This window comes from Aquila chrysaetos (assembly GCF_900496995.4).
Source record: "Aquila chrysaetos chrysaetos chromosome W unlocalized genomic scaffold, bAquChr1.4 W_unloc_2, whole genome shotgun sequence".
Taxonomy (NCBI): domain Eukaryota; kingdom Metazoa; phylum Chordata; class Aves; order Accipitriformes; family Accipitridae; genus Aquila; species Aquila chrysaetos.
The window spans coordinates 3,640,166-3,665,947 of NW_024470322.1; the positions used below are offsets into that span (position 1 = coordinate 3,640,166).

General features: G+C 41.6%; 1 protein-coding gene across 7 annotated transcripts in view; it reads left to right on the plus strand.

The window, feature by feature from the left end:
• LOC121232948 (nuclear cap-binding protein subunit 1-like) overlaps positions 1–25,782 on the plus strand; it is a 56,417-nt gene that overhangs the window by 21,236 nt on the left and 9,399 nt on the right. For 6 of the 7 annotated variants that reach the window (XM_041121477.1, XM_041121479.1, XM_041121480.1 and 3 more), the window contains 10 exons: positions 479–589; positions 1,883–1,947; positions 2,708–2,770; positions 8,148–8,222; positions 9,197–9,300; positions 10,063–10,185; positions 11,462–11,564; positions 14,370–14,463; positions 16,589–16,692; positions 17,451–17,565. In XM_041121477.1, the coding sequence (XP_040977411.1) occupies positions 479–589; positions 1,883–1,947; positions 2,708–2,770; positions 8,148–8,222; positions 9,197–9,300; positions 10,063–10,185; positions 11,462–11,564; positions 14,370–14,463; positions 16,589–16,692; positions 17,451–17,565 (957 nt within the window). Of the gene's footprint in view, positions 1–478; positions 590–1,882; positions 1,948–2,707; positions 2,771–8,147; positions 8,223–9,196; positions 9,301–10,062; positions 10,186–11,461; positions 11,565–14,369; positions 14,464–16,588; positions 16,693–17,450; positions 17,566–18,073; positions 18,187–25,782 lie in introns of those variants that run through there. The other variant, XM_041121478.1, reaches the window with a different exon arrangement.

Consider the following 25,782-nt stretch of genomic DNA (forward strand, 5'->3'; position numbering starts at 1 on the left):
GCTATAAGAAAGGTACAGATGTCACTTTCACGCAACTGTTTTTTCATGTTAAATGCTTATCTTTCATTTAATACTTTCCTAGGTCAGGAGCAGATAAATTCAGTTAGCTTGCTCGCTTCCTTCCTTCCTTCCTCAGATTCTGCTATAATATTGCGTTAGCTCATGCTATAACTCAGTGCGCATTTCTACACTGTTTGTTGTATTTACTAGACATAACAGAATTTTTGCATAATGCTAGTCTTATGCATGGCATTAATCTAAAATTATAGGGGTAATTAAGGAGGCTTGTATTAGTATGTTGAAGGGTTTGCACTATCTTTTGAAGTTCCTCTCTTATTCCCAGAAAATGAGTTTGACAAAATAAAATGGGCCTTGTTTTGGTATATAATTGCTGAATGTGTGCATTGCTGTTCTCAAGTTCAGGACTGTGCAGACTGAGTCTGACTGTGTTCTGATTCTGTGCTTTTCTCCCACATAGGTAATATTTGCAGAATTGTTTCAGCTTCCATCTCCACCACATATTGAGGTTATGTACACAGCACTCCTCATTGAACTGTGCAAACTCCAGCCTGGCTCTTTACCACAAGTTGTATCCTTTTCATGCTGCTAAAGAGCCTTTTTAAAATGGAGTATTTTTTTCTTTTGTTCTGTACAAGATGGAATAGCAATAAATGTCAGCAGTAATATTCCCGTATTTAGCTGTATGAAACTTTGCCAATAACACTGTTCACATGAAGGAATAACACAGCTCAACAGTCATAAGTAAAGCCTGCATTCAAATCTAAGCTTGTTCTTTAGCTTGCAGACCAGGCAAACTGAGAGACCTTGTTCCGATTCTTCCTCAGATCTTTTTGAGGAGCCCTCTTGTATCCAAGGGATGGAATAAATAAATTGCATGATTCTGAGCCCTGTTTTTACATCAGGGCAGCTTGTGGCATGGTTATAGTCACATTAAAACCTGGAAAAGGAAAGGAAATTATTAATTTTTTAAATCTTTTGTTGTAACAGCAGTATGAGTGCTCCTAGTCCATTTCATTGCAAAGTGTAGTAGATAGTTTAAATTAACCTGTTTGAGTTTGCACTGAAATGGACTAGGAGTATTCATAAAGTCAATAATAATCTCTCAGGTCAGAGAGTAGCTAATGGTGAGGAAGGAAGTATCAGCTCCTAGCTAATTCTGAGTGTTGCATTGGCCCCTTTTCATTGTAGTTTTAGATTGTGTCTGAGCTAGTTGCTGAGAATGGAGGACTAACAGACATACCTACTGGTAATTCCATTCCCAAATTTTTATTCTACTGCTTGAAATCACCCAGTGATTGTAACCACATAGTCTAAACTCTCACTGAGACTATCCCTAAAATTTTGGGAACCTGCTTGCACTAAGTATCAATAGGGATGCAGCAACAAAGGATCAGGGTTGGCTGGCCATGGTCTTTGGGTCAGGCCAGTGTGGACGTACTTTCTTGAGCTGTTAATGATGAGCAAAGATGGTCCGTTGATTAGGCAGCAACAGGAGCATGTGAAGCTAAAACTGTGAGATCATAAAAATGTGGTCCATAACAAGGTTGATGTCCATTCATATCATTAATGTGCAGTTTTTGTTGTCTCATGGTGGGGATTCTGGCTTCCAGTAAAAGCAGCTAATGGTCTCGCTATAATTAATGGAAGAAACCCAGACTTGGATTAGAGAATAGATGTTACTTATTGGAGAAAACTGCATGCTTCATTATTTATTTATTCCTGTGGCCTTTTCAAAATGGGGTAAGTCATGATATAGAGACAGAGAGCTGTCAGTAGAGAGTTGATGAAATCATCTCTGAAAAATTGAGAGTAACTTACGATTTCAAATGCTTCTCTGTTAACTTTAATAAGAAACTTTCAGCTTGCACAAGCCACAGAAATGCTTTACATGCGCTTGGATACAATGAATACTACATGTATAGACAGGTAAGTATATATTTTGGGGACAACAGAAAATGTTTCTCATTTTTCTTGTGCATTGGATATTGATGTATTTTTTTAAAAGGATCATCTGAAATCCTTGATAAACAGTTTGGTTCTGTACAAAATGTTTTTGGGGCTCTAGACTTGAGCCATCTGAAGAGAAGGTAAGGGATGGACTGACCTTGCCTTTCTTCCCCCAGAAACTCTTTCCTTCAAGTCACTAGTGTGATTAGCTATACAGTGCAGCTATAAAAACTATGACAACTCTTCCACATCCATACTCCCTTCTGTTATGTACTACTTTCTCCTCCCTATTGGCCTGAGGAAGGAAAGGGTTGGAAGTGGGTTTATGGGAAGGTTGGCTAGCTGGAAAAGAGCAGTGGTGTTTCTGTGGTTTGAGTGGTCTGCATTATGTAGAACTAAAATTACTGTGCAAAAATGTAAAAACCTGTAGACTTGCACTAAGTTTTTTTTCACTGCTTATTTTAGTAAGTCATTAGTCTCGTATACGCACCAGAACAAGAGAGACTGCACATTCATCCATAAAGGCTGGCTTTTGACTCTCAATTCAGTCTTTTTGTATGAGTCAACATCAATGTCTGTTTAATGCATTAATGACTACAGATTGGAGAGTTTGGGCTTATCTTTGAGATTTTCTTATAGATATATTCTACTTGTCAATTAGGAGGTTTGTGGGGATTTTTTTTTGTTTGTTGTTTTTCTTTGCAGTTCTGGTATTTAATAGAGCTTTCTTTTAAAAAAGGTTTATTAACTGGTTTTCCCACCACCTGAGTAACTTTCAGTTCCGTTGGAGCTGGGAAGATTGGTAAGTCAGTCTCTGTCTCCCATCAGAACTTAAACCTTCAAACTTATCCAGCAAATGTCACAACATAGTGGTTTTGTTAACTGTTTTCCACTAACACTTTTGACCCCTCCCCCCACACCTGTTTACTACCATTACTTGGTAGACAAGGTTGGTAACCTTTAGTCACTATAAAAACAATCCCAGTTTTCTGTAATGAATATCCAAGCAGTACTGTGTTCTGTAAACAGTGGAAACCTGATTTGCTTGTAGATTTTTGTCCTTATCGCCTCAGTCAGTTGTTTGCAAGCTTTTCAGAAGGGTTCTCCTACTTATCAGTAATTTGCCTTGACTCTCCTTCCCTTTGGCTCCCTGCATTCATATGTGTAACCTCACTCTCTGAGTGCCATCCTAACATGACACCCCCCACCCTCCCCCTGAATCTTAATCTTTTGGCTTCTAGCAGGAGCTCCCTGCACCCCCTCAGTGCCTAACCATAGCTTTCCCAAAGCCTTGTATTCCAGGTACCATGCCTTCTGCTTTCTCCCATCCTGTCCTGCTCCCACATATAAAGAAAGATTACTTGGGGGCTTAGTCCTCCCTACAGTCTAACTTCTGCAGCCTGCTACCATACCTGCATCCCATAGCCAACGTGCCTAGGTGTCCCTGGGAAGAGGGGTGCAGCCCTGTATGTGATGCATTACTTCAGATTTACTTATGTCCCCTGCGTTGTGCCAATTAGGAGTTGTATGTTTGCTGCTTATCAAGTTTATGTTGACTGACCAAGTGGGAGCCTCCAAATAGCTGTTTTTTCATTGCCTGCATTCCCCTTGTTGGGAACAGATGTGGATATCTCTCTACCAAGCTGCCAGTTTTCACAAAACTTTTAAGAATATAACTGTCTCTGAGACTTCTCTTTCTCTGAAATGTATTTAATATCAGCTAAGAACCCAAAAATTGTTTGGAGGGAGGAACATAGTGAAATCATACAAGCTTTGTTTCCTCAGGAAAGCAGTCTAACCCACAGAGCAAACACTGCTTTAATTTTTCGGAGAAGCCATTCAAAAAGTTACCTTATGAAGAAGGGATTCCTAAGATTGCTAATGGCCAATAAGGAAATAGTGATAGACTGGCTCCTTATCTTCAAATTGTGTACACTGTAAAACATGAAAGTCTAAAACAGTTTGCTGACTAGGGAGTAATCTGCTGGTCAGCTGCTGTGGGTGATGCCTGTTTAGCTGGTAAGCAGAAATGCAGCTCCCGGAGTACAGAAAACAGAAGCAGTTAGCAGGGCAGTCAGCACACCAGGGAGCTCCAGACAGTGTGGGGCTGTACAGCAATGGTGGTGATGTGCCACAGGGCTCTGTCCCCAGCACTGGTTGGAAACAACACCCCTGATAAATTAAAAGCCTTGTTCCATATGGAGCTTTAGAGGAAGAATGTCACTGTCAAGGTCTGGGGCTGCAGGAATTGCCTGAAGCAGGAGGTAGTGGTGGTTTTGCTTGTGGGAGGTGTGCTCTGGTCAAAAAGCACAGTTGCCAGGTAAAGGAGCTGTGTAAGGAGGTGAGCAGGCTGTTGTAGTATTAGGGAAGGCAAACGGATCAACAGGATCTGCGCAGAGACCTTCCAAAGACCAGAGCCTGAGCCACATAGTGCAAGGAGGAAGGGACAGCAAGAAGCTACACTTAAACCAGTGGTGGATGGAGATAGCCAAGATGGGAGAGGCTGGAGACTTCTAACTTCTGGAGCAGGAGAAAGGCTCCTTCTCTGCCCTTAGATCTGAACTTATAGGATCAGTACAGCCCTGTAATAACTAATGCAGAGGAATAGGCTCTGTAAAGGAGGCTTCAGAGCCAGCTGGGCATGAATTGTGTATTAGCACCAGGAGGAAGCAGTGGATGATAATGGTTGGAGATCCCTTTCTGCAGGGGATGGAGGCACCCATCTGCTGACCAGACGTGCTGTCATGGAAGGTTTGTTTTTTGCTAAGGGCCCATATCAAGGATGGTTGTGGAGAGACTGTTAAGACTTGTCTGGCCCTTGGACTATTACCTCTTGCTGCTCATCCATGTGGGCACCAATAACACTGCCAGGGGAGACCTGGAATATATCGAGAGTAACTACAGAGCTCTGGGGACAAAGGTGAAGGACACGAGTGGTATTCTCAAGCCTACATGAGGAGTGGATGCATTTTGTGAGTTAACAGCTGGCTGCATGGCTGGTGTTGCAGGCAGCACTTTGGTTTTTATGACTGTGGGTCCCTCTGAGGAATAAGGATTGCTAAGGAGAGCCAGGATCCATCTGACAAGGTGAGGCAAGAGCATCTTTGCCAACAGGCTTGCCAACCTGGTGAGAATGGCTTTCAACTAGGTATGTTGGGTGATGAAGTTCATACCATGAAGTGACATGAGGGAATGGAAAATGGGGTGGAAAGTACATGGGGCGAGGTGATGGAAACGAGAAAGCACTTGGAAGGATAAAGCAGGATGAAAGGGCCCCCTTCAAGTGCCTGTGCACAAATGCACACAGCCTGGGAAACAAAGTGCTAGAGCTCTGTGCAGATGAAGAACTGCGATGAGTAGCTGAGTTGTGGTGGGAGAGTTCATATAACCACAGTTCTGTAATGGATGGATTCAGACTCTTCAAAAAAGACAGGCAGGGAAGAAGAGGAGGGGAGTTGCCCTCTATGTGAAGGACCAGATTGAATACATAGACCTCTTCTATGGAATGGGCAACAGGCTGATTGAGAGCTTGTTGGTCAAGATGGGAGGAGAGGCCAGTGAGGGTGACATCACAGTGGGAGTTACAAACTACCTGATCAGGGTTAGAAAGTGATCAGTCATCTTTAAACAACTGGAGGAATTCTCTGGATCACAGACCCTGTTCTTTATGGAGGACTTAAACCTCCCTGACATCTGCTGGAAGGGCAACACAGAGGGATGCAAGTAGTCAAGGAGATTTTTGGAGGGTGTCAGGAATAACTTCTTGACACAGGTACTGGATGGGCCAACCAGGAGTGACACACAGCTGAATCTGCTATTCACTAACAAGAAAGAACTGGTTGAGGATGTGATAATCAGCGGCAGCCTTGGCTGTAGTGACCATGCAATAGTGGAGCTCAAGATCCTGAGGGGAGTGAGGAAGGAGAGTAGCAGAGTACAGACCCTAGACTTCAGGAAAGCAGATGTGGTCTTATTCAGGGAACTGGTAGGGAGGATCCCATGAGAGACAGCTCTGAAGGGCAAAGGAACTCCAAAGAGCTACCAGGTCTTTAAGGACACCCTCCTCCAAGTACATGAATGGTCTATCCTGATACTCAGGAAACCAAGTAGGCCAGCTTGGCTAATCAGGGAGATCGTAACTGAGGTCCAATGCAAAAGGATGTGCACAGGAGGTGGAAGCAAGGACAGTCTACAAAGGAGGAATTTAGAAATATTGCCTGGGCATGCAGGGATGGTATTAGGAAAGCCAAAGCTCAACTTGAATTGAGATTTGCAAAGGACATAAAGGGCAATGAGAGCTTCTGCTGCTACATTATCAGTAAAAGAATAAACAAGAAAAATGCAGGCCTGCAGCTGAATGGGGCAGGTGATTTAGTGACAACAGAGATAGCTAAGGTACTCAATGCCTCTTTTGCCTCAGTCTTCACAGACATGGTCTCCTGAGTCTCTGTACTTAGAGATAGTGTTCAAGGAGGAGAAGAATTACCAGTAGTGGAAGAGGATCAAGTTGGGAATCTCTTGAGAAATCTCAACCCATACAAATTCATGGGACCAGATGGGATGCACCTGAGGGTGCTGGGAGAGCTGGCCAATTTCATTGTGAAGCTGCCCTCTATTGTCTTTGAAAGGCTGTGTAGATCAGGAGAGGTCCCTGATAATTAGAGAAAGGTAAATGTTGCACTCATTTTCAAAAAAGGCCAACAGAACAATCTGTGGAACTATAAGCCTGTCAGTCTCACTTTGGTCCCTGGGAAAATCATGGAGCGAGTCCTCTTGGAACGCATTTCTGAGCACAAGGGATAAGAAGGTGACTGGGAACAGTCAGTATGGGTTTACCAAGGGTAAATTATGCCTGACCAACCTCATCGCCTTGTATGAAAGGACTAAATTTGTGGATGAGGGGAGAGCAGTGAATGTCATCCACCTTGACTTTAGAAAAGCTTTTTACATGGTCTCCTACAGAATCCTTGTATCCAAATTGGATTGTTATGGTCTAGATGGATGAAAACCTGTCTGGTTTGTCAGGCTCAGAGGGTAGTGGTTAATGGTTTGTACTCTACCTGGAGCCTGGTTACAAGTGGAGTACTATAGGGGTCAATCCTGGGACCTGTCCTGTTTAAGATCTTTATCAATGACCTGGAGGAGACAGAATGCACCCTCATCAAGCTTGCAGACAACATTACATTTGGGGGTGCAGTTGATATGCTTGAGGATAGGGCTGTCATTCAGAGGGACCTATTCAGGCTGGAGAAATGGCCTGAGAGGAACCTCCCAAAATTCTTCAAGGACAAATGCAGAGTCCTGTACTTGGAATGAACTAACCCCCTGCAATGATGCAGGTGGGGGACTGACTGGCTGGGAAGCAGCTCTGCTGAAAAGGACTTGGGGATCCTGCTGGACAATAGGCTAAACAAAAGCCAGTAGTGTGACTTGCCAGTGACAAAGGCCAAACAGTGTCCTAGGCAGTGTCAACAGGAGTGCATCCAGTAGATTGAGGGAAGTGATTATTCCCCTTTACTTGGCACTTGTTAGACCTCATCTAGAGTACTGTGTCCAGTTTTGGCCCCCCCAATACAAGACAGACATTGAGAAACTGGTGGGAGTTAATCAGAGGGCCACCAAGCTGGTCAGGGGGCTGCAGCACATGCTCTATGAGGAGAGGTTGAGAACTGTGCTTGTTCAGCCTGGAGAAAAGAAGGCTTCAGAGGGACCTAATAGCAGCCTTCTAATACCTACAAGGAGGTTACTGAGAGGATGGGGCCAGTCTCCTTACTGAGGTGCATGACAGGAGGATGAGAGACAGTGGCCATAAATTCAAACAGGGGAGGTTCCATCTGAATATAAAGCAAAATATTTCATTGTGAGGATAAGCACTAGAGCAGGGGCCCAGAGAGGTTGTGGCATCTCCATCCTTGGAGGTTTTCAGAACTGATTGGACAAAACCCTGAGTGATCTGGTTTGAATTCATTGTTGACCATGCTTTGAGCAGGAAGTTGGTGTATGTAGCCTCCTGAGATTCTTTCCAACCTGAATGATTTTATGAATTGTGATTATCCAGTGAATGTTCCCTACCTGTTGTATCAGACCAAAACAGATTAGAACACAAATACATTTATTAGAAATGATTGTGTGTGGGGTTTTTTGGGTTGTTTTTGTTTGTTTGTTTTTTCCTTTGTTAGGTCAGACTGTCTTACTCAGGACCTTGAGAAGCCTAAATCCAAATTTGTGAGAGAGGTTTTGGAAAAATGCATGAGGTAAGTAAGACTTCCAAATGTCTTGCTTTTGTAGTTACGTTAAATTGAAGTTTGGCCATTGCTTCCAGGTAATGATGTATTCCTTTTAATGTGGCTCTTGTATTAAGCATACGTATTTTCTCAGTTAACTTTTTTAGATAAAGTCTGTTCTGTTGTCTTGCTCAGTTTTGTTCTAGTGTATCTGTTGTAGGGCACTGCTTTTCCTAGTGGACTGGGGGACAAATAGGTGGAGCAAGTGGAGGTGACATCCTTCTAGGTACAAAGTAAGGTGGCTTTACTTTTTCTGCTTGGGAATAGGTAAAAAGAGTTGATAATAGGGCAGGCAGGGAAGGAAAAAGAGTTCAGGTAATTTGCTGGAAAACAGTGGTTATTCACAGGAATAGGGGGGTTTATTATATCCCTAGTTTAAGATAAATAAGTATCTTGATTGTTCTGGGCATCTCCATTTCTCATGGACCTTAAAAAGAAGCTGCAAAAGCACAACAGCTGTCAGGGGTGGGCTAATGATTGTGGAAATGGGGGGGGGTATACGAAGTGTGAAATTGTTGTGCTGCAAGAAGATTTCATTTTGTTTGTGGCTCCTTTTGATTTTACTGCGAATTTAGTAGAGGATTTCAGTGTTTGTAAGGTAAGAAAGATAGAAGGTAAAATGAAGGCATTTGGTTTAATCTTTTTTATTTTTCTTCCCCCCCCCATGCGCTTTTAATACCAGTATTTTACCAGTTGTCCCCGTAGCATCTTAGTCTTGTGTCAGGATGAAATTCTAGTATTAAGCATCTACTAGAAAGTTTTGATTAAGTTAGCTCTTGCTATCTGTCAGGAACTACCATTGCATTGAGTAAATGTTTTGATTTTATTTTTTTTTGCACAGTCCAAATTAAAAAATAGGAAAAATACTTTAAATCAGCGAGTTCAGTCAGCCCTGATGATGATATGCCGTTATAATTCTACTGCTGTGAAACTTACTTTTGTAGGCTTTCCTACCATCAGCGAATAATAGACATTGTTCCTCCAAGCTTTTCTGTCCTCAGTCCTGCAAACCCAGTGTGTATTTACAAATATGGAGATGAAAGCAATAGTAAGTATTTCAGTTACTGAAACTTCAATTCCAAGCAAATTGTTTCAAAGCAAGGGAATGTCCTAGCTTGAGTGTCAAGTCACTTAACTTCATAAAGGGGAACTCAGCTGAAATAAATATGCTTGATTTTGATCTAGTGCTATGTCTGGATCTTTCTAATTTGAACCATTTTTTAAAAAATAAAAAAGTCTAGCTGTATGAGGTTAAATCATGCTGAGGTGACTGCAGTCTAGGTGCTACAGAATTGCTTTGGTTTGCCAGGAGTCTAAAAAAAAGAAAATTTCATTTATTTCCATTATTCGGGCAGAAATGAATGTAGCAAAAGATAATATGGACTTGTTTTTGAATGAATGGGGCACTTAACAATAAAAGATTTTACTGAACAAATTTGGTTTAATGACGCAAGCAGAGAGGCAGCAAATCATGTGAAGGATCTGTCATTATCAAAGGCAGAGATAAGTGAGAAAATGCAGGTAAGTATTGTATTTTCAAGAAACTGATGGAAATTAGAATGGAGTTTTAATCAGGGGGGTTATTCCCCCCTCAACTCTGAAGGTGCTAGAAAAGGGCTTGAATTTGTGAAGAATAGGAAACCAGTTGATGAATTTTATGGAATGGTCATTTAGACAGTGGTATTGGGAGCAGCAAGTTTTGGGGGTAGCTGGGAAGTGTACATGCTTCTCTGAGAAACATGCTGATGTAAAAATATTCATTCCATCCTAGACTTGAAAAGGATTATATGAACTTTCTGTTTTCATTTAGGGTCTCTTCCTGGGTATACTGTAGCACTCTGTTTAACAATTGCAATTAAAAATAAGGCCAGTAACGATGAAATCTTCAGCATTTTAAAAGATGTGCCTAATCCAAATAAGGATGATGACGATGGTAAGGACATCTGATATTAGGCATTGCAAGGTTATCATTAGTTTTGCATCTAAACCATTTTGCTGTCCTGTAGTTATGGTTTCTGCTGCTAATTGAACTGTATGCTTTCCTTTCTAATAGTTGGTTTCAGTTTAACAATAAATGGAAGTAACATACAGTTGTCAGTGTTTCTTCTGTTCTTGTCATGTACAGAGACAGGTCTGTTCTAGTTAATAGAAGCAACCTGGCCCTTGATGTGGGTTCTGCTAATTATCCACAGAGGTGGCATGAAGGATTTTTAATGTTTTCCTTTGCCTTCAGCATTAGAGCTCATTTCATGGTGTCAGCTTTGTCCTGAAGATCCAGTGCCTTTGCCCTACTTAAGAGCTTGCTTCCTGTTGATATAGTCCCATAGCAGTTAAAGGTAGCACCCTGGCTATCTTAGCTTTCCCTAGATCTAAATGAAACTGGCATTCTCACAGTAGGACTTTGCTCAAGTTCTTTCCAGCTTTGCTGTTGGTCCAGCCACACCTAATGCTCGATTTCCAAAGCCAATGTGCTCTTGGGGTCTGAAAGGAGTGTGAGCTACGGGTTTGAGGAGTGATCTTTAAAACATAGGGACAGTTTGGGTAATACTGCAATACTTGTAAGTGTTCTGTTATTCAGGCACAGAGCAGCAGTGAGCCTTTTTTTGCTTGAGAGCCAGTATTGTTTTCCTTGATTTGCTATAAAGACCACATAGTAATTGATGTTCTTTTTTTTACCCGTTGTTGCCAGCAGGTCTACAGCAGTGTCCAGGGGATTCAGAACCATTCACCTCAAGTGTCCCACATCCCCTATGCACAATCGGTGCCCCCCTTCCCCAACCATTACAAATACCCAACCTCTGTATTATAATCATCTGCAGCTTCCTCTCTTCTCATCCATTCCCCCTTTCCCATGCTCTATGGCCTGCCTTGTCTCCAACCCAATGCAGACTTCTGCAGCATCTTCAGCTGTTATTCCCTGCTTCTCTCCATCAGTGCTGTTAGATGCCACTAGCATAGCTGTCTCTCTGTTGCTATTTCTCATTAACCTGGAACTATTTCTACATGTTTTCTCCATGACAGATGGAAGTCCCAAGATCTGCACCTTTTAGAATATATTTACTAACTCCCTGTTCAGCCTTGCAAAATCCAGTCGCTGAAACTTAATTTATTGTTTTAATTCTTTTTACAAAAATTATCTTTAAAGATTCTAGAGCAACTTAAAACCTCTACTTGAAGTACTTATTGTTTTAACTTTAAATAACTTGCAGATGAAGGATTCACCTTCAATCCTTTGAAAATAGAAGTTTTTGTACAGACTCTGCTCCATCTAGCTGCGAAGTCTTTCAGCCACTCCTTCAGTGCTCTGGCTAAGTAAGTGTGGTATGTGCATTATTTTGGGGCTTACAGAACCATTTCATTCTGACAGTGAAGTGCCTGATAAAATAACTCATCTACAGGTTTCAGTAACATTTTAGATGCTGCACAATGTGATGTGATGATGTGTTTTGGCCAGAAGCAGTAACACTACTAAAAGGAAGGTAATGTGAAAACTAGGTTACATAGCTGAATGGAGTTATTAACAAGACCATACACATCTTAAGCATGTTGATTGCGTTAGGGTGAGGATTCTGTCTACTTTAAGTCTCTTGCAAGTATAAAGGTACATATCAATTTGGGGTTTTCCTGTTGTCACATCTGGGCATATCAGTGTTCTTCACCTGAGCATGACTGAGTACATCCTTGAATGTCTATGATTCTACCAGTAGCCCTGTAGGGGTTCTAAAATAGAGACTGTTTGGTACTCAGTCACTGCACAGAAGCAATTAGGTCTTTCCTGGAGTTTAATGTTGGCAGATAGTGTGAGAGGAAATGTACATCTGTGCAGTGGAGAATGTTGTAAATGTCTGTTATTGAAATAAAAACCCAAAAATCTTTGTAGTGCTCTCAAATGCAAATGTTACTCCTGAAATTGAGCAGAAATAAATCCCCTTGTACCCTTCATTGTAGCCTGCAAAGATGTCCTTCAACCCAGCTCTCACCTCGCTTTTGTTACTAACAAAAGGTATTGTGCTATGAGTTAGTTGCCTGCACAAGCATACTGCTGTTGGGTTGTGCTGTTGTGTTTAAATCGATCAATAACATGCAGGTTAGTTGGTTTAAAAAAACAAAACAAAACAAACGGGGGAGATCATTTGTGTGGCAGTTCATCAACTCATTAAGTGTGTAGATATTTCTGTATGTGACTCCTAATTCTGAAAACTTAATCTACCTAAAATATAAAGAGAGTTAATAGGAAGTCTTAAGTAATCTAACAGGTGTGGTGTGTTATGATTCTTTCTGCATACTATTGCAAAGTCTTGAGAAACACCCACTGTGTAATGAAAAATATCCTAGCTAGTGTCCGGATTAGCTACTTGCAAATCTATTACATCCTCTTTATGATAGTTTCTAAATCAAACAAATGAGGCAGTCTATACTTTCCTTTGAAAGAGGAAAGTTATTGCTCAAGCCATGGGTTCTCTGTTTTCGGTGTCATTTGCATTACTGAACTTTATTTAGACTTACAAAGTCCATGAGACAAAGAGCTGTTACCTGACTGGAAGAAAAGTTGGAGCTGAAAATGGTCACAGTGCAGCAGATAGCTTATTGCCTGTCCTGGAGGTGCTTGCAAGTGCTTGACTGCTTTGTGATGCTAATGAATTTTATGTTTAGAAGACCCCAAAGAATAATGGGAGAGGAGTACTGCTGCAGCTGGCTTTAAAATGTACTTACTGTAGTTTGCCTTGCTTTTTTTTCTCTCATATCAAGCCTTACCTATTCTTCCTTAACTGTCCAACAGCACATTATGCTACTAGTAGCTGAAGTGCTGGGAAGTCACCTTAGAGTGGATCAGGTGGTTTGTTTCTTTGCTGTGTATTCTGTATTCCAAAGACTGATGCATATTTAAATGTACAAAGCCATATAGCATATGCATGGGGGGAACCTTTCCTAAACCCCTTTGGCTGGCTCTATCTGTGAGTTCACAAGCATAATGTACTTTGGAGCATCACAGAGAAGGAACAGCTGGTAGATTAGTTCATTTTAAAATTAATCATTTGCTGAGTGTCCTGAGGAGCAAGTGATATTGCTTCATGTTGAGTGACTGCATACCTCCCATGACAGTATCATGTCTTCTACAGTGTGTTGCAACAACCAGTATGACTCAAAATCAGTTAAGTCGGTGGTTTTGGTTTTTTTATAAAAAAAAAATTAAAAAAAATCAACCCACAACTTCTTAAATATACCTAAGCAATATAAAATTTATTCTAGAATATTTTTGGAGTGCATGCTTTTAAAGACATGCTTTAACTTCTAGAGGATTTACTGCAACTGTTTAAGCAAAATGAGATGAAAATAACTTATTTTTGACACTGCATACTTGATGCTGTTAAAGTCTCTCAGTAGGAAAGAGGTGGCCATGTGTCTTACTGAATTATTTTCCTATTTATACAACTTTATATACTTTACGAATATAACAGCTTGATTTTTGTCTGCACATGGAAGATTTATGATGATGGTTTATAACAAACGATGGTCACTAGCCTACAGTCAGTAACATAAGAAGCAGGACTCTGTGTATTCAGAGCTATAGTGGTTTCACTGCTGCATATCAACAGTGATATCCATAAGGTCAAAAAGAGCCATTTAAACTTTATAGCTACGTTACATAAACTGGGCTGTGAATACTGACATAGGAGTCAGCTTAACTCTACTGAAGTAGATGCTCTCAGTGCTTTCCTCAGTAGGGGGGAGATTGAATAATGGTCTACGGTTGTGGAAACACCTATCAATAGGCAAAGTCCAAGGCACAAAAAGCAGCAAATTTCACTCTGCCTGCATACAGATAAGCACACCGAGCAGCAGAGTTCTCTCCTGCATTTAAAAGCATGAGAACTGTAGCCTAGCTTTGAGGAGTAAGTTTGTCCCTGAGGCGGGGTTACATTGCTTTTAGGAGTTGTCTTGTCTCTGCAACCTTTTAAACTCAGGACAGTTCTATTTGTCAGGGGGTAGCCTTTCCAGAATTGTTGCAGATTGGCCAAAAGAAAATGTTGGGACCATCTAAACCACTTACTATGTGTCTCCTGCTTCATTGCCCTGATCCTGACCCCTCCATTGACTACTTATATTTCTTTAAAGGTTTCACGAAGTATTCAAAGTACTTGCTGAAAGTGATGAGGGGAAACTCCATGTCCTGAGAGTTGTATACGAGGTTTGGAAGAATCATCCACAGGTAAGAGCATCAATGGCAGATATTTGTTGAAGTTTCCACTCACAGAAAGTCATGTTAAAATATAAAGCATTACAATTTCCTTTGTTTACTTAAAAATACTGTCTGTTGTCTATTTGTATTTAAAAGAATTGAAGTTGTGTTTACTACTGTTAAGTGACTTAAACTGGACATCAAATTTATTCTCTCTATCAGTGAGACTTTCATGTTAAAAGTTCAGTGTAGAAGACTTTCAGCTTTGTGCTACGCTCTGGTTTACAAGAGAATAACTTAAAAAACAAACCCAATCCAACCCTGTTTTTCTTCAAAATTTCAATACTAGAACAGCGTTCTTGTGCTTTATGCTTTTTAAGATGTAGATCTTGTAACACAGAAGTAGGCTGAAGAGAGAACCTGGTTAGTAGGTAAGTAGGCAAAAAGAGAGAACCTGGTTATTTAGCACTTGTGCGTTTTTTCACTAGCAATCACAATGAGCCACAAAGACCAGGTTGGAATCAGTGTTATGCACAGACAAAGCAAGTAAATCTGCTCTCAACCAACATTCAGAACAGATTTGTCTGTGACACTACCATGGTTAAAGTTCATTCCTGAATCTGATGAAATAATGTGCTGAAAGAACCATGAAAAATACCTCAGTTGTTTAAAACATGCAATTTCTTCACAGCAGTTGTTGTTTCCCCATGTTGTCATTGTTTTATAAATGGAGATCAGTAAGAAACTTGTGTTCAATTTTTCCCGCATTAGTTATTTGGATATTTCTCCCTGGTGTGTTTGTAATATATGATATTATGTCTGGAAATTATTGGCGCCTCAGTTGCATGAGCCAGACTTCCAAAAGTAATCTCATTGAGTGCTGGAGAATCCTTGCATCTGCTACTGGGTCTAAGGCCCATTTTCTAGGGTTACTAAAAGATTACTTTTAATATTCTTAAAAGTAAGGTCCTGAAAGAGAAGTAAGATATTGTAAAATAGCTTCTTAAATAAAAGGATCAAAAAAGCAGAGATTAAATATATATATAAATTCCTACCTGAAATATCAACCTTTAAATTATGGATGGTCACAGCCTCAACTATTTTCTGGGGGCACAAAGGCTTTGATGTCATAAAAGGAAACTTTAACATCAAGATTTAATACTTTCACAAATTCCTATGTCTGTGTTACATGAAGGCTCAAACTAGGTAATCTGGATAATGCCAGGAAGAATTTCTTAAGACAAATGCATATAGGAAGCAATCTTGGAAATTGAGAAATGAGGCATGAGTTCTCTGATTCATTCCGTTACTTTAGTTTTCTACCATAAATTGAGCTTTGTTACACTTCCCTATTCTATTTGAGAATGGATGATTATGAGAATAAATATGTTGCAGGTTGAGTTTCTTGGGTATTGTGGTATGGAGTACATGAATAATTAAGATGGGCCCTTTCTTCTGAATGGCACAAAGCTGTTCTAATCACAAGACAGTTTTTGTAGCTACCTGCTTGATTTTCCCACAGGCCTCATCAAGGTAGGGTCCTGTAGTAAATACTTATATACAGTGCTGGTTTCATTCTAAAATGAGGAGGTCCTGCAGGAAAGAGCATATGGTTGTGGTTGGGGACCATTGCAGTCCAAGGAGATTAGGCTAGCAGTTGCTGTTACCTTATGGTTATGTAACAGGAACACATCTTCTGGTTGGATATTCCAATGCTGACTATTGGGACTTGCTTCTCTGATGCCTTGTCCCAAAATTCAGTTCTTGTATTTTTGCTCTTGGGAATAGCAGAAGTAGTCACTTGAATGAAAACTGAAGTCATCACTCTCATGAGGAGTAAAGACAACTTGTTAAAATGTGAATGCATACTTGGCATGATTGATACAACTCCCCTAGTCTGAGCGTTTTTAGGTTCAGCAAATGAGATGTCTGCTTTAAGCAGTACTAGCTTCCTAAAGTGTTTGAAATCACCCATTAGTTTGACTAATGTATTTGCAAAGTTGCATAAAACCAAACTTGACTCTAATAGCTTTTCATACAACCCAACACTGGTTGTACCTTAGCCCACAGTAATTTCACAGACTCCATGTTGCAGCAGGTAAACTTGACCATTTCTTGTGGTAGGAATGACCATCTTGTCTTTCCCAAAATGTAGATGATTGCTGTTCTTGTGGATAAGATGATTCGAACACAGATTGTTGATTGCGCTGCAGTAGCAAACTGGATCTTCTCTTCAGAACTTGCACATGATTTTACTAGGTAACAAGTGTGGAATTTCTGTCTTCAGTTGCTTTTTATCTGAATTTTTATTTTAAATGGTTAGAATCCTTTTTTTTTTTTTTTTTTAAACTTAAAATAATTGCAGTTTTTACTTTCATCATTTTGCTTTAAACTCTACATAAAATTGTGTTGCTTCCCTAAAACACAAGCTTTAGTATTTTCATCTGAGCTGCAGCGTGCATTTCTGAGCTATGCTAGCAAGATTCATGCAAGTAGCCTGTAAGTTTGCCAAAGTGGAAGGAGAAGCTCTAGGACCATTTCTGGGCAAGAACTATTAACCCTGTTGTATAGCTGCTAGCCTGGTGGAGTCTTGGCTTGCACCTAGGGCATGTATCCTGCATCACCCTCAGATATATTGTTTACTGTGAGTGGGGAAAAATACTCAGACCTGGCAGTTTGATGCTAGTAGTGTTGCAGAATGATTCTGAAATAAAGTGCTGGTTTGGTAATTCAGTACAAAGTACAGGTAAGAAGTGAGTGATATGCTTTCTTAATATTGAATGTTTGCTCACTCCAGTAGATGTCCTAGGTAATGATAATGATGAAATGTTGTAAATTTCCCCCAGATCAGTGTTGTGCGCTTCTCTGTTTATTAGTTTAACTTGCTCTGTAGCAATAGAAAGTTGTCCTGTTTCTGATGGTTTCAATAAGAAGAGTTGAGAGTTACAGCAGACCTGTGTATTTTCTGTCTTGGAAGAGCGTGCAATTTACTGTTTTGGGTTCTGCATCTTTCCTAGGTTCTATGTCTGGGAAATCTTACATTCCACAATTCGTAAAATGAACAAGCATGTACTGAAGATTCACAAAGAACTGGAGGAGACTAAGGCAAGATTGGCAAGACAGCACAAAAGAGTAATTTGTTTATTTTTTTTTATACATATATTTGATATTAAGTAACCTGCAGGCTGTCACGTTTCAGACTGACATGCAATTGGTTCTTGGAGGGGCTGAATAAAAATACTGTCAGGAGGCATATCTACATGTGTTGCCATCTCTAGTACTAGGACACTAAAGTTGACACATTTTTTGTATGTTTTTCTAAAGGCTGTTAGAGCCTGAGGATTCAGTGAAGTCTTTAAAGAAGTTCACGTGCATTTGCACCATTCAAGGTTTTTCTCGTAAGTTTTTGTTCCAACATGAGCTTCTTTCACTCTATTTTTTGAATCTTGGTTCCCTACATTACTGGGTAGCAATAGGAACAGTCAAATTCATACTCAAGTTTACTGTAGGTTCTGTTAGTTACTTTCAGATTTTACTAGTAAGGTAGTCATTTAGGACCTCGTATCTTGTGTGGAGAAGTGCATGGAAACAGCCAGCTGTCATTGAGAAGCAGAGATAGTTGTTGCTGTTCTTTTAACAGGTGCTGCTGGATTCGGACAGTTGCATCTGCCTTTTGCTTCTCTTGGATTTTATTTTCGAATGTCCTTGTATGACCTAGACTACTATTTACAGTGAGATGACTATCAAATATTTTTAGACACATTGTGTGGACTCTTAAGTCCTAAGTGATAGTAGAAGCTTGTTATTCCTGGACAAGCAGCTGCGTTACTGGGATTTTGTACTGCACTTGGGAAAAAAAGGTGCTTTCTGTGCCTTCCCCATCTGAGTGTTTTATGGCACCAAATACTTTCAGTGTCCCTAACCAGCCACTCCAGTCTAATTAGTCCTTTTTTTAATTCACTTTTGGCTATTTTGGGGCTTCAGGTCTAAGTAACGATGCTGTAAAGTACGGTGAGAGTGGTATCTCCTGTAGCAGCCCCAGAGGGCAGGACCCAAGACAGTTTGGCTGACTAAAATATTTAATCCTGATATTGAATGAAGCCAATTTATAGAAATTATCTTAGTTTCATAGAAAGGAGAGTATTTCCTTGTTGATCTATGGTCTTCCAGTACCTGCACAAAACACGAGGCTACTTCTAAATCTTTGGCTTAGGTTAACATCAGAATTTGGCACAACATGGAACACACGCAAAAAATGTCACCAGCGCAAGTCATTTCCTATGAGCATCAACTGAAAGATCACTAGGACCTCATGGTTTGCTGATGTCAGTTCATCCCAGCTCTTTCAGCTCTTTTCCTTGCTCATTCCTAGCAACAGCCATGGTAGTTGCTTGTCTCCTCAATTTATGTTCATCAGCAATTAACAAATGTTTGTGAGTATTGAAGAGCTATTCATTGATTTCACTGTGAGGCAAAGAGATTGTCTGGTATCATTCAATGGATATGCCTATGTTTTTGTTTCTGTACTGTCTCCTAGCTGCAGCTCTTGAGTACCCAGTGCTTTCAAGGGCAGTGTTATGCCATGAGATAACCTTTGTAAGTAAATGCATTGGGTCTGGCTGGGATGGAGTTAACTTTCCCCATAGTAGCCCTCATAGGACTGTGCTTTGTATTTGTAGCTAGAACAGTGTTGATAACACACCAATGTTTTGGCTACTGCTGAGCAGTGCTCCCACAGCAGGGAGGCTGTCTCTCCAACCCCCCCCTACCCCCAAAGTCCAGTAGGCTGGGGGTGGGCAAGAGGTTGGGAGGGGACATAGCCAGGACAGCTGACCCAAAGTGACCAAAGAGATATTCCATACCATATGACGTTGTGCTCGGCAATAAAAGCTGAGAGAAAGGGGGGGGGGCATTCGTTATTAAGATGTTTGTCTTCCAAAGCAACCGCTACATGCACTGAGGCCCTACTTCCCAGGAAGTGGCTGGGTATCGCCTGCTGATGGGAAGTAGAGAACAGATTTTTTTTTTTATTTGTTTCCTTTGATTCCTCCCACGGACTTTGCTTTTCTTTATTAAACTGCCTTTATCTCAACCCACGAGTTTTTCATCTTATTTTCTCCCCCTGTCCCACTGAAGAGGGGGAGTGATAGAGTGGCTTGGTGGACACCTGGCAGCCAGCCAAAGTTAACCCACCACAGTAAAATAGACAAAATATGAGTAGTTTTGGAAGCAGATGCTTTACCAGACTGCAGTTCCTCATTGAGGATGTAAAATGTCAAATTTTGATGGCCCCAGTGCTAAGTGGACTGGCATGTTATGGGATGAGGCCAAGGCTTACCTGCCTGCTCCTAGGGGAGTTACACAGTGTCCACTGGTCCTTGAGCAGTTAGTCTAGGTTGTGTGTGTGTGTGGTATGATCCTGTGGTGAAGAAAATGTCAAAATTCTCAATTACTACAAATTCTCAAGTCCTTCTGCTTTAAATATTGCAGTAATTCAGAGTTGTCAGAGTAACTTTCAATTTACTAGTTTGCATTCAAAAATATAAATTGCAAGTGTGATTTGCATACAGTAGATGAGTTAGCACATGGCCCTATTTTTAAGTTGCACATACTCTTTTTACAAAAAATTGATGTTTATACCTGTTAATTTATGGATATTATTTCAGAGAAACAACATTGTGAGACTGAAGCGATATCTGTAACTGAATGTATTGAATGTGCCTTACTCTACCAGATTCCCCCTTTCTTGCTATACATCATTTAATCACAGAATGATTGAGGTTGGAAGGGACCTCTGGAGGTCATCTGGTCCAATCCCCCTGCTCAAGTAGGGCCACCTGGAGCCGGTTGCCCAGGACTATGTCCAGATGGTATTTGAATATATTTAGGGAGGGAGACTCCACAACCCGTTCCAATGCTGTCACCCTCACAGTAAAAAAAGTGTTTCCTTATGTTCAGACAACACCTTCTGTGTTTCAGTTTGTGCCCATTGGCTCTTGTCCTGTCACTAGACACCAATGGAAAGAGCCTGGCTCTGTCTTCTTTGCACCTTCCCTTCAGGTATTTATATATATTGATTGATAAGATCCCCCCTGAGCCTTCTCTTCTCTAGGCTAAGCAGTTCCAGCTGTCTCAGCCTTTCCTCAGGAGAGACACTCCAGTTCCTTAATCATCTTAGTGGCCCTTTGCTGGACTCTCTCTACTATGTCCATGTCTCTCTTGTACTGAGGAGCCCAGAACTGGACACAGGACCCCAGGTGTGGCCTCACCAGTGCTGAGTAGAGGGGAAGGATCACTTCCCTCGACCTGCTGGCAATACTTTGCCTAATGCAGCCCAGGATACCATTAGCCTTATTTGCGGCAAGGGCACATTGTCGGCTCATGTTCAACTTGGTGTCCACCAGGACCCCCAAGTTCTTTTCTGCAAAGCTTCTTTCCAACTGGTTGGCTCCCAGCATGTACTGATGCATGGGGTTGTTCCTCCCCAGGGGCAGGACTTTGCACTTCCCCTTGTTGAACTGCAGGAGGTTCCTGTCAGCCCATTTCTCCAGCCTCTCAAGGTCCCTCTGGATGGCAGCACCACCCTCTGGTGTATCAGCCACTCCTCCCAGTTTGGTGTCATCTGCAAACTTGCTGTGAGGGTACAGTACACTCTGCCCCATCATCCAGATAATTAATGAAGATGTTGAACAGGACTGGACCCAGTATTGACCCTGGGGTACACTGCTAGTTATTGGCCTACAACTAGACTTCGTGCCCTCTGGGCCCGGCTGTTCGGCCTACAACTAGACTTCGTGCCCTCTGGGCCCGGCTGTTCAGCCAGTTTTCAATCCCCCTCACTGTCTGCTCGCCCAGCCCATACATCAACAGCTTCTCTATGAGGATCTTATGGGAGACAGTGTCAAAGGCCTTCCTGAAGTCAAGGTAGACAATATCCACTGCTCTCCCCTTGTCTACCAGGCCAGTCATTTCATTGTAGAAGGTTGTCAGGTCAGTCAAGCATGACTTCCCCTTGGTGGATCTATGTTGACTACTCCTGATGACAGTCTTGTCCTTCATGCGCCTGGAAGTTGTTCCCAGGATTAGCTGCTCCATCACCTTCCCAGGGTGAGGCTGACTGGCCTGTAGTTCCCTGGGTCCTCCTTCTTGCCCTTCTTGAAGATAGGAGTGACATTTGCTTTCCTCCAGTCTTCGGGCACTTCTCCCAATCACCATGATCTTTCAAAGGTTATTGAGAGTGGCCTTGCAATGGCATCTGCCTGCTCCCTCAGTGCTCGTGAGTACATCCCATCAGTGCCTATGGACTTATGTACATCCTTTTTGCTTAAGTATTCCCTGACCTGATCCTCTTCCACCAAGGGTATGTCTTCCTTGCTCCAGACTTTCCCCCTGGTCTCTGGGGCCTGGGATTCCTGAAGGCTGGTCTTGCTAGTAAAGACTGAGGCAAAGGCAGCATTCAGTACCTCAGCCTTTTCTGTGTCCTGTGTCACCAGGTCCCCTGTCTTATTCAGCAATGGGCCCACATTTTCCCCAGTCTTCCTTTTGCCACTTATGTACTTATAGAAGCCCTTTTTGTTGTGTTTGACCTCCCTTGCCAGATTCAATTCCATGTAGGCTTTGACTGTTCTAACATCATCCCTGTATTCTCAGACAATGTCTCTGTATTCCTCCCAGGTTACCTGTCTCTGCTTCCACCTTCCTTTTTGTGCTTGAGTTTGGCCAGGAGCTCCTTGCTCATCTACGCAGGCCTCCTGGCATTTTTGCCCGACTTCCTGCTCGTTGGGATGGGCCGCTCTTGAGCTTGGAGGAGGTAACCTTCCATTATTAACCAGCTTTCTTGGGCCCCTCTTCCCTCCAGGGCCTTATCCCACGGGACGCTTCCAAGCAGATCCCTGAAGAGGCCAGAGTCAGCTCTCCTCAAGTCCAGGGACGTGAGCTTGCTTTTTACCCTCCTCCCTCCTCAGTAGGTAGGGTTCCCCCTTCTCCTTCTCTAATAATAGCTGCTACTACAGACTGTATCCATAATTGTGCTTGGATACAGCTCAAGGCAAGAGAGGTATTACCTTGAGTTGCTCCGAGGGTGTTTACAATTAATTGATGGTCATTTTCGTCTATTCGTTCCCAATAAGGCAGAATGTCTGATAGGAGCCATTGACTTGCTCCTAATGCCAATAAAGATGATTTTAGTGGGTGTTCTAATTTGTTTAGGTCATCGGTAGCAGCAGTTAATTTGTTCATTAGGACTTCAGCGTCTATGCTGTTCAATACTCCCAGTCCTGTTCTTAAGATACCAGTCACATATCTTTTTGGTCATTTTGAAGAGGTGAGAGTTCGTCCATGTAACCATGCTAGCCAGCCAGTGTAAGCTTCTCCCAAAAAGGCAGAACAATCTGATCTAATTGCTGACACATTAATGTGCAGTGCAAGTTCCACCCTTTTTAGGGACCAACTAGGATTAAAGAAAACTCACTGTTGTCCTATATTTTTAATTATATAAGGGCCGATGTTATAAATGTTAGGAGATAACTTAATAGAAGGCTGAGTTGGTGAGGATGGCTGCTTGATATCAATTTTGAATTGGAGGCTTAAGCTGGAATGAAATTTGGAGTCTGCCCAAAGACACATTATAAGTGCTGAGCGGAATATAGTAAAATTATACCAACATTCGTGCCCAAAAGGACAGGTATGTGTGTTATCAAGACCATGTCCTTGTTTTCCTTCAGCATAGTCCATAATAATGCTTAAAACTGTTGTGCACTCAGTGTGATTTTCAGTTTGGCATCCTACTGAAATGATGTCTCCTATTGTTCCCTTTAAAGATGGAATCTGTCAATCCTTGTCTTCGTTTTTTATAATCCACTCTCGTCTATGAAAGGCAATGTCATTATGTAGTACTACTGCAGGTAAATTTAGAGATTTAGCGGAATAAGTGTCGGGTGCAAATTCATTAGAGCCTATATAAGCATTAACCCAGGCCCACCCCATCATACACAAATTCCATATTTTGCGCATGTCAATCTTAAATTTAATCATCAGTCCTACTCTACAGTGGGCCCATCCGCACATCACAAAAACAGGCTGTACTAAAGTGAAATTGTACCAACAATCTAGGTTGTCATAATCGCAAAATTTCATGTCTTTTCTAGTCCAAGTGGAATTAGCATTATAAACAGTCATTTCTGTCAGTTTCCAGTGGGTAGATTAATTGATTACTCGGCATCCTACTTTAATCTCTTCTCCTGGTGTGCCTCGGAGTAGGGGAACAAAATTTTTCCTGTCCCACCTCCATTCGTTTCTTAAGTATATTTCATTTCCATGCATAACTAAAGTAGAAAGGTTCAAGCCTGTCCTTTCCCTCAATGTTCCCATACTTCCAGTATATCTTACCAGTGCATGGTCCCATGGGCTTGGTGTGTGAGCAGTGGCAATTATACCTACTCAGATTAACAGGAGGAAAAGAGAAGTTGGGGTAGGGGCACATAGTTGTTGTTGTCGTTGCTATCGATATTGATCCCAGCAGGTTAATGTGAAGAGGGGGCAGAGTATATACGATGAGGTAAAGATGACGATGTCTAGTATAATAGTTGTTTCCATGGGGTCATTAGTGGGATTCATTGTTTTCTGTAAAAGAAAGAAAGGAAGAGTCTCGGTGGGGAAGGCTGAATGGGTTACCCCTTTTATGATACAGGATAAATCCATCTAGCACTGATTCTATGTTCTGCTCCACTATTGTCAATGGTTTCCCATGCTATTGTTCCTCGTGGCTTAGAGTCATTGGTACTGTTCCAACAGATGGTAGTTTTACCATGACGGGTTGCCCTGGTTTCATTGAAGGCCAGATATGTCCGTTATTTAGCGGTTTATCTAAAGGAGCCGTCAAGAAAGCTTGAGTAACTGAGCTTCCATAGGGACCATATCTATTATTCAGTTGGTGTAGGGTTTTTGAGAGGCAGGCGTCCCATTGTCCTTTGTGTGGCTTAAGATACCTTTTCAGTAGCCCATTGGCCCATTCAACCATACCATTAAATTGTGGATAGTATGGAGTGTGGAACACCCATTTTATTCCTTCTTGTTTTGTCCATTCTTGTACTCCTTTATTAGTAAAATGTGAGCCATTATCACTCTGAATAGAGTCAGGAACAGGCAGAATTGAGAACCATGAGGAAAGGCCTTGGATGGTGTTTTGCCCTTTGGCACTTTGTGGCCATTAAAAGTCCAGACACCACTTCTATGCCTGTCAGAATATACCTGTATCCAGCGGACAGTTTTAAAGGACCAATATAATTGATTTTTCGGGTAGACCATAATGTTTTCCCTTCTTTAATGTGCAGAGGTGGTGCTTTATCAGGATGATCAGTTTGCAGTCTGAGTCAGCATTGAGGGCACTCAGTAAGTACGGTTTCATGTGTTTTTCTGTCAAGAGGCCAGCCTTGGCTTTGTGCTGCAAAGTAAAGGGCATCCTTTCCACTATGTCCTAACTTAAGATGTAACCATTCTCCTAACCGGTACCATTCGGGGTCTATAGTGACTTTCCTAATTTTAGTTAGCTCATCTACCTTTTGATTCTACTTCGTAGCTGGTTGGTCACCCTTAGCATGAGCTTTCACCCATCCCATCTTGAAAGGTGTTTTCCTGGCTATGTCTAGCAACAACTGCCAATCTTTGCTTCTCCAAACTGGGGATCTGTTTACTTCACATTTTAGGGTTTCCCATTGACATAGCCACTGTGTCGCACCTGCCCAAACAACATAAGAGTCCACGTATATAGCTTTCCCTCCATTTTGGGCAGCAAGTACAACAGCTCTGAGTTCTCCTACCTGCGCACTACCCCCTCCATCTTCCACTACCTGCTTGCCAGTGGTGATGTCAAGGGCCATGGCTCTATATTGCCATTTCCCTTTTATCCTTTGGGCTGAGGCATCTGTAAACCAAATACCATCGGTCAGCATATTCTCAGTTAAGGGTGGAGCATCTAGAATTGGCGAAGGTTTGAGAGGTTGTTGCAAAGCTAAAGAGTCAGTATTTACAGGTATCTGTAATTTGGAAACTTTGATGTGTCCTTCAGTTAACTGCATGTTCTCGGCAACTCCTGTTAGGTAGGCATACCATTTTCTCACTGTGGGTTTTTGAGCAATTCCTTCTGGAGGAGCAGTTCCCTTTAAGATTCCTTCTAGTAAATTAAATGGCCCTCCAGTCTGTACAGGCTGTCCCTGATGTATTTTTTCAACCTGTTTTACAGCTCTAACTAAGGATAAAAGCCCTTTCTCCCGTTCAGAGTATCATTGCTCTGCCTCTTTACATGCAGTTGAACTAAACAGTAAAGGTCATTTTGGGCCATTAGGGCCAATC